Raw genomic sequence first — 15,707 nt, 5'->3', positions numbered from 1 at the left:
TTCAGAGATCCTAGCATCAGGCCTCTGAATCATGGTCCCAGAGTGAATGCAAGTTTACACCTTTGTTTGTTGGTCAAGAGGTGCCTGAGCACACTGGATGCAATGTGTGGCCCCAACGAATGAGCAGTGCGCCGGCAGAGCAATACAGGAGTTAGGGAAGGACTTGAGTTTAGGGTACAGGTGCTGTGTCTCTGGTGCCTGTTAGATTGAAGTGAAGAAAACTGGTGCACTGCCTGAGACACTGGACAGGATCGCTGAGAGCATTTGCCCTGGTGGGTGACTGCCCTGTCCTGAAAGAAGAAACTTTTTCCTTAAAACTGGGCTGTGATTCTTGAGTTGCGAGTTGTGCAGCTGCACCGTGGAAACAACAAGAGCCAGCCTGTGAGGCTGAAATGGACACAGGGAGAAGACTCCCCTCTGGCTTGGTTGTACAGCGGCTTCAATTTCCCCAAGGACTTTTTCTTTTTCTTATTAATGATGTACCCCTTTAGTGGTCCCGTTTTTGAGGAAGAGCAGCCCTTTGCAGCTATTTGTCCTAATTCCTATGGCCCTGTGTGGTCCTCCTGGTCCCAGATATGATTGATGTTCTAGCCCTCATAAAAGGAAAATGTAAAAGTCAATTGGAAGTTTATTGTATTAGATATGTGCTGTTGGCTATTCTGAAATTGAAATGAATGGTCACTGAAATGCATAGGAGCCCTGAAAATGTTTTTACTAGATGATTCTAGGATTTGCTTTTGCTTAGGGTTGTGAAAAATGATAATTCGGTTAGTGATAATGGTCATTACTCTCTCCTGCTATCTGTATGTTAATTATGACCCAATGCTATGTTCCCTTTGTATTCCTGCTTATGCCTTAAATGTATGCGCTTATTGAAATGTTTAGAATGGAAAATGCCCACCTAGCAATACATTAGGATATTGATAAATTTATGAAAATGAATGTGCAAATATTTTCTATGTTCCTACTGGATCATAGGAATGTCTTTAGCTCATGCTAAAAGGACTATCTGTTAAAGATTGCAGGGATTTGTTAACATGAGCTGAAAGCCATTTTGTATTTGACAGCCATTTTAGTTAGCCATGTGCTCGCCATGTGCTGTTTCCCTCTTCAGAGCCTTGCACATGTTCAAGAGTACACAAATTCATAATTCGAAATGTACCAGTGACAATGTTTCCATAAATTGAATACCAATTTCTAAACATCCAACTCAGAGTTTTAAAAGTAAGAACTGCTAATGGTCAATGCTATGCCCATAATTCTATCTCCTTCTTCATAGATGTAGACACATTCTTCAAAAAGCTGGAGTAGGTCTTAAAGTCCTCATACAGGGGCAAATTAAATATGAAGCAAGATAACCATCCTACAAGGTATTTTAATCCCAGGCTACCTTTTTTTGAGTAAACATATTGGAGGGGGGTCTATTGCAGTTATGTACCTTTGTAAGATGAGACTGAAGCTATTTGGGGATCTGTTCAAAGCTCCTTATTTCTCCACAAACTGGGGATTTTAATGGAAAGTCAGTAACATGGCTATGGAAAAGTTCTTTCTCCATTTATTAGCGCATTATTAACTAATGCTACATTATCACTTGGTTTTCAACTACTTAGATATTCAACTACTTAACTAGTCTAAGCCAGAACGAAATTCCTGCAGATAATTATATAAAAATATATGGTATTTGGGTTACATGCTCATTAAAATGTAAGAGAGGTGATCCCCCACAATTCGAAAAGTGTCAAATTGGAAGCCTACATGAGTTCTTATGAAAGTCACAGATGAACAGAATAGCGTGCGGGGTGCACATTTTCTAGTTTTAGCACATGTGGTCAGAACTAATAAAATGAAAAAATGAGTCTGTAAAACAATTTTAGATGTAAACATTTCTGTATAACTTAACTACAAAGACCAGGAACAGTTTTTGATGGAAAAACAACAGTAGATCATTTTGGTAAAATAGCCAATCTTCTGCATATAGTAAAAATCAAACAAAATGGAACAGATTATGGACATTTTAAGTTACCTAGACAAAAACAAAGTCTTGAAGGAAGAGTTCCTCTGTTTTGGACCCAGACCCACAATGATAAATTCAATATTTACAAGGCACCCAGAGTGAAAACATGAATGAAGGTTTACATTTAAGGGAAGCTAATGTCCCCTCAGGGCATCAGACAGAGCTGGATGCTCTAGTGCCTGACCTGTGGCAGATCCCCTAGTGATTGCTATCAGAAATAACCCAGACAGTCTGTCAGTGGTCTACAGGGTAGTTTATGTTCAACAGCTGTGACATCACACAATAAATATATTTTATCATGCACTTTTATTGGGAAAAATTGGTCTGAGAGGCATCTGTTGTTTTGTTGTATGTGGCGCATACTTTTGGGGGTGAAATCAGCATTGTGATGGAGTTGTCCACCTAAGGAGTAAGTTGCACTTTAGTCTGGAGTAAGCCGTAACTACTCCTAGAAAATATTTTGTGAATTAAGTCTAACATATCAGGTGCAATTCACACCTGAAACAAAACTAGGATACTGCTACTCACCACTAATCACCGAAAAGGTTAGTGACTCATGCCCCAAATTCCTTCATTAGAAGCTATTTTAGGAGAACTTTGGTTTTAACCCAAGGAACTAGCATTCCCCCAAGAGCAAAAAAGCTATTAACCCAGGAATGAAGAAAGGCTGACAATCTATCTCTCTCCAACTTAGCTGTCGTATATGAGAGAGCTTACACTTAGAGCAGCAGCCCTATTTATAAGTGCTTGATGAGCAATATTTTATACTGTCCCGTTCTCAATAGATCAACGAATGTGTTTACAGTATTCACTTTCTTTTTTTGTGAACTGGTTCAAATTCCAAGTAGGCACAACATGTATACCACTCCATCATTTGAGAGACAATGCAGGAGAGGGTTAAGGATACCCCTTACTCTGTGTTGGGACATAGGCTATCGGTGCAATCTGCACTTGCAAAAAGTGGTGACCTTTCTAAGTAAAAGTGGATAATTTGATTTACTACATGTATTAAGTTTTTGCTTGCTTCACTTCCAGCGGTGTACATTTTACACCGTAAAGTATCCTTCATGATTTTAGAAAAACAATGTTCGCCAACACTTATATACTACTGGGATAATAAATACCTTCTCTGGATATATGAAAAAATATTTTCCTTTGGAAAAATATTGAAAATATATAATAATGATTAGGGCACCCACATTGAGTACAATATCAGACAGACTCATACAAGATGTGTAGGTTTTATATGAATGAACAAGAATCAAGAGTAACATTTGAAAACAATACTGGACTAGCTGTACTAATTTACGTTTAAGAGCAAATTGGACTTTACTTACCCAGGCTTTACATCGGGTGGATTAGGCAATGGTTTTGTAAAACCTTCCTTTCCTACTAGCCAAAATGTTTCCTCCACTCCTTTACCCTAAAATTCAAAACAGAATGAAATATGCAGCAAAAATAATACAAACATTTGTCTGGGAAATCATGTCCTTGGCAGATGTGTGAGTAATGACTTTGTAACTTGAGGTTTTAATGTTTACATTTTTCTCAGTCGTATGCATGTTTTTTTTTAATGGTTTACTGTTCTCCATGATGCTCCTACTGACCCATACTAATAAAATTAAAGCAAGTATGCCATCTGCTTGATTATTTTTCCATGTTTATTCAGTTCCCATAAATGTCTATCATTAAGTGATGGATTAACAACTCAGTCCTGAACTTTTTCAGTGAATGAGGCTGAATTCAGAGGCAGTAAGACAATAAACAGAGAACAACTGAGTTTGGTCTAGCTCTATTCTATAACATATATTCTTTCTTATGAGACACATTTGGTGCTACTCTATTAAATCTAAAGAGAGAGGTTACATCACAAGGTTCCAGGATATCATAGTGAAGTGACAACCCTGCTCCATGTGACATTGTTTACATGCCATCTGACTTACATCAATTACCATGATATATATTGTGGGTGATCTAGAGGTTTAATTGAGCATTTATTTTTATTGATTTTCCACAGCAATTATCCAGACATCGTGGAGTGAGACATGAACATACTGATACATGGCATAGTTACATATGTCTACAACCAAATTAGAAGAGTTCACATTCACATTGCATAGGGTCTACAAGAGTCCCTGTATGTCATTGAATAAAAGTCTTACATCGTTGAATGAGTCTCTAACAGCAGGACATTATGGATAGTGCACAACATTCTCGCCTACATCAGAAGTCTAGCATAACATATGGTTAATGAAATCTATCATGACCTATCACATCTATACCATCCTAACAAAACTTACCCAACCCTCCCACTCCCCGAAAGCTTGACAACAAGTACCCTATAGTAGCACTTTCACATGTCCAGATCTGAAATTTGCGTGTATCTCAGATCCACAGTCTGTCCTAGGTGTACTGTGCATTCCTGCTATATTAAGTAATAGATCCCCTTGATGCTGTAAGGAGGCTGTGTGTCCCATGCCAGTGGTCCAAGACCCCAGCAGATGGCGTCATGACCCCTTAGTAGGATAATATATCTATTGCTACATATTCCTCCATCATTGCATTCCAGCTCATTGATATTGGTAATTTCCTAGGCCTCTATACCCCTCTCTTTTTAGTTCAGCCCCTTCCGCCTTACCCCATCTCACTACTTCCGTATGCTAATCCTGTAGGGACAGAGCCCTAGCGGCTTTCCTTCGTGTGGTTATGGCTCTTTTAGCTAGAAGGAGCGCAAGATTAGCAAACCGATGAATGGGATTACCCTTCTTTCCACGGGGCTTAGTCCCAAAATACAGTATTCCAATGTGTCGTTATGATGCACCGGGGTTATATCCGTCATTATTTTGCATACCGTCGTCCAGTAGTGTCCCGGTCTAGGGCAGTCCCATACCATGTGTATCAGCCCTGAGTTGGGTGCGTAGCAGCGTGGGCAGGTATTACTTGTCCCCGGAAACATAGTACACAATCTGCACGGGGTTGAATAGGCTCTGTGGAGTAACCTCAATTGAATAAATTTAAATTTAGGGTAACGAGACACCTTTTTGGGATAGTCCAGTATATTGTCCCATTCCTTGTCTGTAAATTCAGGGCCCACGTCCTCTTCCCATCTGTCGCGCAATGGTCGTAATGAGATCGCCGTTTCAGTCCGAATCCTGTGAGTCAACCATTTTGTCAGGCGTGCCCCATGTCCCATCAGGTATTGCATGGTAAGTAGCGTGTTCGTGGTTGGTGCAGTATCCTCTGGGGACCATGTATGGCGTATATATCTGGATACACTGTTCCTACTACATACACATATATCTTGATATATGTGTATGTAGTAGGAACAGTGTATCGGGGGCACCATGTACGCGTATAAATGTAGCATGTGTCATTAATACACCCTCAGAAACGAACTCTCCTATCGTGGTAATGCCTGCATCAGTCCATGCCTGTAAAGCAAGGTTAGTGACCAGTCCCGTTCTTGTGGGGACACCTAGCAGCGGAATGGTGGGAGCATACGGTGGTGTACGTTCAGTGTACCTCACTGCGCTCCTCCAGTAAGTAATGGCTATCCGTAGCAAGTGGGGTGTCGATGCTGGTAGGAAGGCCTGAGGCAGTGAGAGCCTGTGGATGATCCACTTGTCCTTGTCCCGCAGTGACATTTCCAATTCTTGAAAATGTGGTCCTGCAAGTCAAAATGCCAGCCACTGCAGTTGACTAGTGTAGCAATATCCGTGCAATTCTGGTACCCAATCCCCCCTTGTTTCGTGGTAATTGTAGTTTTGCCAGGCTGATACGTCTGCGACCCATGCCCTAGACTAGCTCTATCAATAAGGAGTTCAATACTTTAAAAATCCTCGAGGGTACAAGTATAGGTAGATTGGTGAAGTAATAAAGTAGCCGCGGCAACAGCATCATTTTAGTGATGGCTACTTGGGCCGCAACCGATAGGTGCAGCGAGATCCAGAAGTGGATCTGAGATTTGAGAGCAGTAATCGTGCATGTTAAGTTGCCATCTAGGAGATCCGTGGCATCATGGTAAATCTGTATCCCGAGATATTTAAAAGTATCAGGTGCTCTGTGAAAAGTCATAGGGCCGAACGTAAATTGACCGCTTCTCACCGAGCTATCAAAGACATAGGCATACGACTTGGCAGCATTAATAGCCATGCCAGAAAGTTCTTGGAATTACGCAAAGATGGAGGGCATTGGATGAGGATCTGTATCCATGTCTTTGATATAAAGAATGAGATCATCTCCGTAAGCAGAAACAGTGTGAGATGCATGACCTTGCCTTATCCCCCTACAGCTTGAGAAAGAACGGAGTCTGTGCAGAAGTGGTTCCAGCGCCTGGATAAACAACAACGGCGACAAGGGGCATCCCTGTTGGGTACCCCGAGCCACCGTGTATTGCCGAGAGATATGCCGACCCGTGCTCGCCCGGGTGACTTGTGAGGGACATCTAGTAACCACCAGTTGAACTGCAGCTCTTTGTATAACATTCACTGCCCACTGCTAATCTCATCCCATAATGCTTTGCAGGGCCTTTGGTTGGGATTGTTTTTTGCCAATAACTGTGCTTGGGGTGGTCCTAAGATGATGGGACCACCACCAAATCGTTCAATAAGATGTGCTTTTTGTTTTCAGGGCATCTGCTTGGTACTCTCCCTAGGTTAGGGAGGATCCCAAAATCCTCACCTCTCTCACTGCTTGCTTATTTTTCAGTTTCACTTTTGTGAAAGTACTCTATGCTCTTTAGCATATAAAGATAGAGATACCTATTTTATCATAACTGGTACTGTGCAGAATGCCATTTGCAATTATTTCACAGTGCAGACAAGTACACGGTGCCATCAGCTACGCTACGCAGTACTAAGTGTACTATCTGTAGTTCAAAGTATACTACGTGAAACTACCTGTAGTGCTGCTATGCATACTACGCCCAGGATTAGTTATGTTAGCACACTTCCCTATACAGCTTAGTTACACTAGACCTACTAAAGCAGTCATCAACAGTAGTATATATTGCATAGCATCTTTATATATTACCACTCCCGATCATCCCGGAACTCAACATTAGAAGTCTCTGGCAATTTGAGCCGTGATCCAGGGGAACAACGTTCTGCTAGTCTCAGAGTCCAAGCGCACCGTGGCCGCATTCGATGAGTGCACTGAAGTCGCTGCAGTTTGAGCATCATGAGCAGCCAACGCCGCCGCCATCAGGAGTGCATCTTGCTGTCTGTTCGTGATCTGTTCCAAAGTTGGGCCAGCGTCCATAGTGTCCACACTACTGCCATTTCCTGGCCTGAGTAGTCCAGCAGTCCGCAGCGGGGAGGCACGATGTGGTTGTCCTGACGGAAGTGAGGTCTATGAGGTCTCCAGTGTAAAAGTTATTTTGAGCCAGTCCGCCGATTCCGCCGAGCTTTCAAAAAAGATCGATTTTTGTCTATAAACAACCTTCAGTCGAGCTGGAAAAAGCAGTGCATATTTCAAGTTGCGTGCATGTAGGTTCTTTTTGATTCCTTGAAAAGTAGCTCTAGCTTTCTGGACTACCGGGGTAAAATCTGGGTAGACAGAAATTGTCCTATTCTCAAATCGTATTGGAGCATTTTCTCTATAACGGCCCGTAGGATCATGTTGCGGTCCTTATAATGTAGTATGCGTGCTATCAGCGGGTGGGGTGGTGCGCCTGGTTGAAGAGGTCTGGGCGGCACTCGGTGCGCTCGCTCCACACTGTACAGGGATGTTAGGCCCGCTTTCACCACATGGTCCCTGAGCCAGTCCTCTACAAACTGGGTGGGGTTGAATTCCTCGCTGCGCTCCGGTATTCCAAGTATGCGGACATTGTTGCAGCGGGACCTCCCTTATGCGTCATCCTCTCTGTCCTGCAAGCCCTTCAGTTGGCGTTGGAATTGTTCTAGCTGGGTGGAATGCATGGTCTGCTGGGGTATGAGATCGTCCACTGGCAAAGTATTCGATTTGACCTTGTCGACCAGCTACTTGTGGTACGCCTGCAGTAAACCTAGATTGGTGGACATCTTCCCCATTCGCCCCTCCAGCGCTTTTTGTGAGTCATGTATCTCCTTCAGAATTAGGTCCAGCTTAGCATCGTGGGGATCCGTCCCCGTGGGAGGTATCACATCATTATCCGAAGCATTGGAGGGGTCACTGCTAAATGTAAGCTGCACATCGACACCGGCAGTCGCGTCGGCTTGTTTGTTTTTAATGTTTCCCATTGTGCCACGGCGACTGCCGGCCATCTCTGCTCCAGGGTGTTTACTTGTGGGGCCACCAGGGCACTTCACCTTGCAGTTATATACTCACAGGTAGGCTCAGGCCAAAGGTGTAAACGAACTATGCGTCGCCGGCGGTCGCGTCGGCTTGTTTGTTTTTAGTGCGTCCCATTGTGCCACGGCGTCCGCTGGCCGTCTCTGCTCCAGGATGTTTACTTGAGGGGCCACCAGAGCACTTCTCCTTGCAGTTATATACTCACAGGTAGGCTCAGGCCAAAGATGAAAACAAACTATGCATGCAGCCATGTGTAATGGGTCTCTGATCCCAGCCATGCACCGGTCACTCACTCCCCATGTACACCGTCAGGAATGCTGGTCTCCTCACAAATCATGAACAATAAATCAGTACCAAAGGTGGCAGTACCAATGCACCCCCAGTTTGGTCTTGGGCACTCCACTGCAGCCAGGGCAGCCAGCAGGTAGAGATCATTACCATTAGTGCATGTAGCCACCAATCATGGGGGCGGGGGCGCCAGTGCTCATAAGCGGCCTTGGCAGCGATACAGTTCGTTAGTCCCAGCAGCGTTTTTTCAATTCATGTAAAGAGGCTGGGGCAGCGGGCGTAGGCCACCCTCATGTGTCTTCGTGCAGGTGTAGTGGAGTAGTGTGGCTCACTGGTTAGAGGCGGCAGACCCGAGAGCAGAAGTCGGCCCGGGACCAGGGTTCGATTCCCGACACGGCAGGGTCGTGGACCTTGGTCAGCGGACTCGATAATTCTCGCTTCGGTGCTTACTCTAATCAGAGATCACACTCGGCAACTCTGGGCATTAGCTTGCCTAATCTCCACAACGGCCCCACCAATTCCGGGGATGCCTGGCTCCACCTTGGGGACTCCCAGCAGGGACCATCCCACAGGGAAAGCCAGGACGGGTTCCCCAGAGTTATACAGCGCCGGGACGCCCCGTTGCTGGGGCAGCTGTGCGCTTTACAAGTATACTACATTTACATTTTACATTTTTCCCTTCGTATTCAGCGGGGATTATAGCGGCATCTGTCTCAGGAGCAGGGGCGTCCCTACACAGGCTCTCCCTATACGCCTCCTCTCACAGGCTTTTAATGTACTCGCCAGGATATGTCCCCGTTAGGGGGGGAGGCACCCGCAGCACCCACCCTTCGCATTGCCAGTGTTCTCCCCAAGTGCTCAGTCACTCACCGGAGCACCTCCTGCGTCCACCAATACGTGCGCTGGTCGGGTTCGCGGCCGTCGACATCCGCCATTTTGTTTTCGCGGCAGTTGCTGTCGCATATCAAATCGGGCATTCAGTCTTCTGCTGCAGTCACCTCCTTCACTAGCACCAACCAGGAACAGTGCCAGCATCTCCTTTGGCAAAATCGCTTATGTCCGCAGCAGGCACGGCAGGAGCTGCGAGTTTCAGCGGGAGCTCCTCGCAGCAGACGCGGCTCCACCCTCCGTCACTCCACAGCCCCGGTGTCGTCCAGGAATAGCACAGAAATGAACAGGATCCGCAGAGTCCAGGGGGCTCAAAATGCAGTCATCGGTCCCAGAAGTGTTCTGCTGTTGAAGGATGGGTGACCCATCCGTGTAGGTCCAGACTAGTACAGGATATGGGACAGAGCTCTTTCAGCTCACGTCCTCCATGTCCGGCAGTTGGCCACGCCCCCCCAAGCATCACTCTTAACATGCCTATAGAAGGCTGCCTTGTGAATGTGGCTCACACGTTTGCCGACATGGTTCAACTTTTCAGGCCCTGTCTTTTTAAGAAACATGTTTGATTGCAGAAAATCTTTAAATTAATTACTTTGATTGGGATTCATTCATCCAGTGTACGGTCTTCTACCCAAAACTGGGGCCAGTATTGTAATCACTGCTTCTAAGATATGAAATACTTATCTACCGGAGGTCCAACATGCTTGGTTTCTCCACATTGACTTTTCTGATTTACTAGCTTCCCAATGATGATTGTTCATAGTCATGAGGAATACTTTTTATTAAGGGTAGTGCAGGATACAAATGCAAGCATAATGTTAATGTTATTTTTTTGTTTTCTCTGTTCAGGGTACATGGGTCAGATATCATCCAGATAGAAATGGCTTTGGATTCTATTCTTATACATGACATGTGCTACTTACCTTTAATTCTGTTTTTCCTCTGAGTGCTATTTTATAACCTTCATTTAGAGTGTGGAGTGTTTTCACCGTGCTTTGGTTGACATGGATTCTGTAAGCTGCAAAAAAAAAAGAAGATTGAGAAATCATTGTTAAAGAAACTTCTATAATATTTCTCATTGAAATTTAGATCAATATTTATTGAATAATGTTTATATTATATAGCACAGCTCTAGCACTGGAGAGTATTAGAGTGTGATTGAAGGTTCTGACTTCACATTCTTTTGTTAATTGTAAATTAAAATTAACAAAGAATGTGAAGCCACAACGTTCAATCACATTTAAACATATCAAACACAAGGGAGATTGAAAGGTTCAAATATATAATGCATGTTTTTAAAGGCACTCATTGCTAACAAGGATTTGCGCTGATTACAAAGAAGTATTCTAGATAGTGTTTGAGATCACAGATTTGCACTTTTTTTATTGCACGTTATCACCAGAATCAGTACTTCAAGGTGAGGTACTGGGTTTTTAGGAACCGGTACCGAACCGGTAACCCAGCGGTGCCAGGGGATCAACACACCAAAGACCTCGGGTTCTCCTGAGTCAGACCCACAGAAACTTCAGAGTCTTCTAGGTGAAGTCAAAGATTAGTTTATTGGCTGCAACCAAGGTGACAGGGTCCTAGAAGTACAATGCCAGTATATTCAGGAGACTGCACACTTTCACAAAGTTAGGCTTCTCTTCTTATACATAACATTTGCCCTTTGGCGAAACATTCCTTGGGTGAGCGGTATTTCATTTATGGTTACTGATTACAAAAGAAAGCAGAGTCATGATGACATGTACATATTTCACGTTGTGATGCCCATAACAAATCATCCGGCAAGGCCCAACATTTCATCAGATATCGCTGGACCCCTAATAAAAAATGGTCACCTCCCCACCATAAAATAAATGAGGAAAAGGAAAGAAGAAAGATGTGAGCGAGATATGGCAGGTGTGCGTGCTGAAATGGCTTTATGGCCGGTTGGGCCTAGATACTATCTTGCTTGGTCACTGGGAGGGAACTGACCTAACGAGCTCGGCCTGGGGCAATGGTTCTAACTTGTACTGGGGTCAGGAAGAAGTCGATTAAGGAGTACGTGTCCTTGTGGAATCAAATTCGACTGGATTAAGGCCTATGAAAAGGGCAACATGCAATTAAGGGTTCAGAAGGTAAATGACGATTTCGAGGTGAAATTGTCACTCGAATATACTGAAAATACATGTGCTTGATGTACTCGTCATTTCCGGTCTTTTGATACCAAATTCGTCCTATTTCGACGAAGTTTTTATTCTCGAGTCCGGTACTGTTACGGATCCATATTTTTCAGAACCACAGACCCTCCTTTTGCCCTTACATAGGCAATTAATCTATCCTTATGTTAATCTGAGTCCAGATCTATATTCCTAAAGTCATTGAGGTGTTGCTGCAACATCATTCTAGTGCTGAGTTCGTGTCTTGACACAGGCTTCCTTACACATGATGTAGCACAGAGGCCACATATTGCAGGAGCACACTGTATGCATAGACAGAACAGGAAAAGAATGGCTAAGACCATCCCAATGACCATCAGAATTTTCCATCCCCAGGCAGATATCAGTCCCCAGAGCCATCCCATTAATGACCAATCTCCGTTATCCACATGAATAGATTCGGAAATCTTATGTAGTTTGGAGATGGCCCCGTACACTGTTGGAGCATTATCTGGAATGAAAATGCAACAACTGGACTGGATCAATTTGCATACTCCACCCCGGTCCGCAAGTATTACATCTAAAGCGACCCGGTTCTGAAGGGTCATCAGTCGATCCGACTGGAGCTCAGCAGTCAGGTTACTAAGGGCACCGGCAGTCTCGATCACAGTGGATTCAACTACCCTTGTCAATTGCCTTATGTTTCTGCTGTTAACCATGGCTCCCCAGAATGGCAGAATACCCATTGCAAAGTCACCAAATTCTTGACCCGCAGTGTCTTCTTTACTCAAAACACCTCGGACTGTCCTTGTCCGATGGTAATCCGCCGCTGCTGTGTAGGTGGGAGGTAACAGGAATGAAACAAAACATGAGCCCGAGAAGTCAGGGGGCAACCATGTATAGGCTCTATCGTGACAGATGAAATAAGTACCCTTTGCGGCTAAAAAGGCGGGGGAAGTCTGAGATCCAAAAACATACGTTTCTGTGCAGACACTCTTCCCTAGCTGAGCTCTGGAATTCCTACCAATACCTTGCAGACACAGGTGCCCTTGATGGGGCACGATCCAGATAGGGGACGATCTCTTAGCTTGCTGTTTCTCACTTAGTGTAGTGCCATATCCGGTCACATTCCAACCTACATATGCAAGTATCTCATCGTCGGGGGTATCTTCGTAAGAAGTCACTTCCTTGATCATGTCAACTATACCCTTCACTAGGGCGCTAGTCTTGAGGTTGTCTTTTACAGAACGTAGGGGTTGGATTTCTCGTGCATATATGAACATTGTCCTATATGCCCATACTGACCCATTGTGACTAAATGGCAGGACCAAATAGGGGATACCTCTGTCCGTGGTGTGGGGCATGAGACCACACACCCAACAGTTGGTTGTGTTCATTACAAGTTGGTGTTGGTGTAATAGCTGAACGAAGGAGTTATTAATGAACTCTAATCTCCTATTTGATTCGTGGTCAGGCAAAGAGTGGAAAGAATGAGAGGAAACAGTAGGGGGAGGTATGGGTGATGTAGTAGGCGTGAATGTCATATGAGAAGAGAATAAAAAATAGCTTATCAAAAACACCATTACGCTAAATATCATAAAAATACACATCATTATAAAAATGTTCTTTCTCATTGTTTTCAAAAGTCTCTGCTTAAAGCTCATTTGTCTGGCAGTTCTCTCCACATCAGGAAACTCCATCCTCTCTAAGGTGCTGCCCGCGGCGGTAGGTTGTTTCTGCTAAGGGATGCTTCCGTCAGTCTAGGGTGGCTCCCTTCGACCAACTGGAACCAGCAACCTATTGTTGTCAGCTGCACCCAAAAGTCTTTAGTCAACCGCGACCCTAGCAGCGGAACCCGGATGGCGGTTCAAAAAAACAAAAATAAGCAAGTTACCTAGATGGGAGAATCTGCATTTTCAAAATAGCATTTTGGAAGGAAAAAATTCATTATTTTATTAGTCCACAGGTTTTTCTCTCGGATCAAAAATAAATCACTTTTCCTTTAGTCTGTTTTTCTCGGTCGGAAATTATAGCGTCTTTTCCCGGGTGCTGTCTGGTCCGGAAATAGTAGCTCAGGTTCCACAGAGTTCAATTTTTCTGATGGCGCCGTAGTTTCTTGAAAAATGTTCTTACTGTCACAATCACGTTTAGCTTCTTTTACGCGTTCATCAATTGTGCGCTTTGAGTCAGTGCCTCCTGTCCGGACCCATTGGTCATGTGGCAGAGGGAAAGGTATTTTCTTACAATGGATCCCGTGGACCCAATTGGCCTTCCCCTCCACCTTAATAGTTGACCTTGTAGACAGGAGGACGAGGTGAGGTCCGGTCCATCTGGGCTGGTCGTTTCTTGTTCTCTGGAAATTCTTGACCAACACCCAGGTGCCGGGGTCAATGGAGTGACCCGGTGTCTCGGAAACCGGAGGCAAGGTGTTGTGGACCTGTTGATATAAAACACGCAATTTAGCCGTCAATTCATACAGATAGTCGAGCAAAATTGGGTGTTGCAGCTCGCTAAACTTCGTGGGCCTAGGCACTCCCCATATGTTGGCTGGCCGACCAAAGACTATTTCATAGGGGCTGAGTTTCATTCGCGAATGCACAGTCATTCTGGTGGATAGGAGTGCTAAGGGTAGAGCGTCGGGCCATTTAAGACACGTGCTCGCTTGGATTTTGGCCAATTTAAGTTTAAGCGTGCCATTGTAACATTCCACTAATCCAGCTGATTGGGGGTGATTTGCAGCGTGGAACTTCTGACTAATGCCTAGCCCTTCACACACTCGTTTCATCACACAACCCACAAATTCACTTCCGTTGTCCGACCAGACCATTCTAGGCATTCCGAACCTGGGGAAGAACTCTTTCACAAGGGCTTTCGCTGTGGACAAGGCAGTATTGTTCCTTAGGGGATAGGCTTCTACCCATCTTGAGAAGGCGCAAACAACCACGAGCACATATTTTAAGTTGTTGCACCTCTCCATGTGTATGAAATCTAGCTGCAAAACCTCGAACGGATACGTAGGAGGTGCGAAATGACCAGCTGGAGTTGGGGTTCCCCTACCAGGATTGTGTTTCAGACATACCATGCAATTCTTGACAACATTCTCTGCACACTTGGGGATCCCTGAATTCTTCCACACTGGGGCCAATAACTCGCAAATCCCTTTCGCGCTGATATGGGCCATCCCATGAGCCATTGTAACCACTGCAGGCACATACGCATCGGGTAACAACCATCTTTGTTGCTCTGTCGATTCAATCCAACAACCATTTACATCCATTCTCCCTGTACTTTCTTTCCACATGCTTAACTCTTTCTCCGTGGCCTCAGCTTGGATGGACTTCACACTCTCTATTGTGTCTTCACATATTCCAACATCGCCAGTCCATCTTTCTGGGCTCGCAACATACATTCGGCTCATCACATTCTTTGCCGTTTCTTTAGCAGTTTCATCAGCAAATGCATTTCCACGACCAACATCATCGATCACTTTCTTGTGTGCACTACATTTCACAACTGCTACTTTCAGGGGCAACGTCAGTGATTCAAGAAGCTCATTCACCAACTGACCGTGCTGAATCTTAGCTCCATGCGAAGTCAGGAACCCACGTTCTCTCCACAATCGTCCAAAACTGTGAGCCACTCCAAAAGCATACTGACTGTCGGTATAGACAGTCACTTTCATTCCTTTTGATAACACACATGCTCTCGTAAGTGCCACGAGTTCGGCGGCTTGAGCCGAACCATGTGGTATTCGCGCAGTTTCAACGATTGTGTGCAAAGTTGTGACAGCATACGCTGTAGTCACGTTACCGTTTGGGAGTTTAAAGCATGAACCATCCACCCATAATGTACCATCACATTCGGCGAGAGGAGTGTCGGATAGATCAACTCTCCCTTTGGTCTCCTCCTCCGTCCTGAGGAAACAATCGTGCTTTTCTGAAGCATCTGATTCCTCAGCAATTGGTAACAATGTGGCTATGTTCAGGGTACTGCATCTTTTGATGTGCACATGGCTTGCTAGTAGCGTCAATTCGTAACTGGACAGTCGAGCACTAGTTAAGTGCTGTGTCTTGGTCCTATTTAACAATGTGTCTACTGCATGCGGGACC

At 44.7% G+C, this 15,707-nt stretch overlaps 1 protein-coding gene across 1 annotated transcript in view; it reads right to left on the bottom strand.

Moving 5' to 3' along the window:
- The window catches only part of LOC144772039 (retinal guanylyl cyclase 2-like), a 590,168-nt gene that overhangs the window by 56,427 nt on the left and 518,034 nt on the right, over nt 1–15,707 (bottom strand). Inside the window, exons 16-17 of the mRNA XM_078656243.1 lie at nt 10,381–10,475; nt 3,352–3,437 (exon numbers count right to left, since the gene is read on the bottom strand). Of these exons, the coding sequence (XP_078512369.1) occupies nt 3,352–3,437; nt 10,381–10,475 (181 nt within the window). The remainder of the gene's footprint in view (nt 1–3,351; nt 3,438–10,380; nt 10,476–15,707) is intronic.

This window comes from Lissotriton helveticus, chromosome 8, assembly GCF_964261635.1.
Source record: "Lissotriton helveticus chromosome 8, aLisHel1.1, whole genome shotgun sequence".
NCBI classification, from domain to species: domain Eukaryota; kingdom Metazoa; phylum Chordata; class Amphibia; order Caudata; family Salamandridae; genus Lissotriton; species Lissotriton helveticus.
The sequence above is the reverse complement of the archived record's forward strand: the minus strand, read 5'-3'. Positions and strand labels throughout refer to the sequence as shown.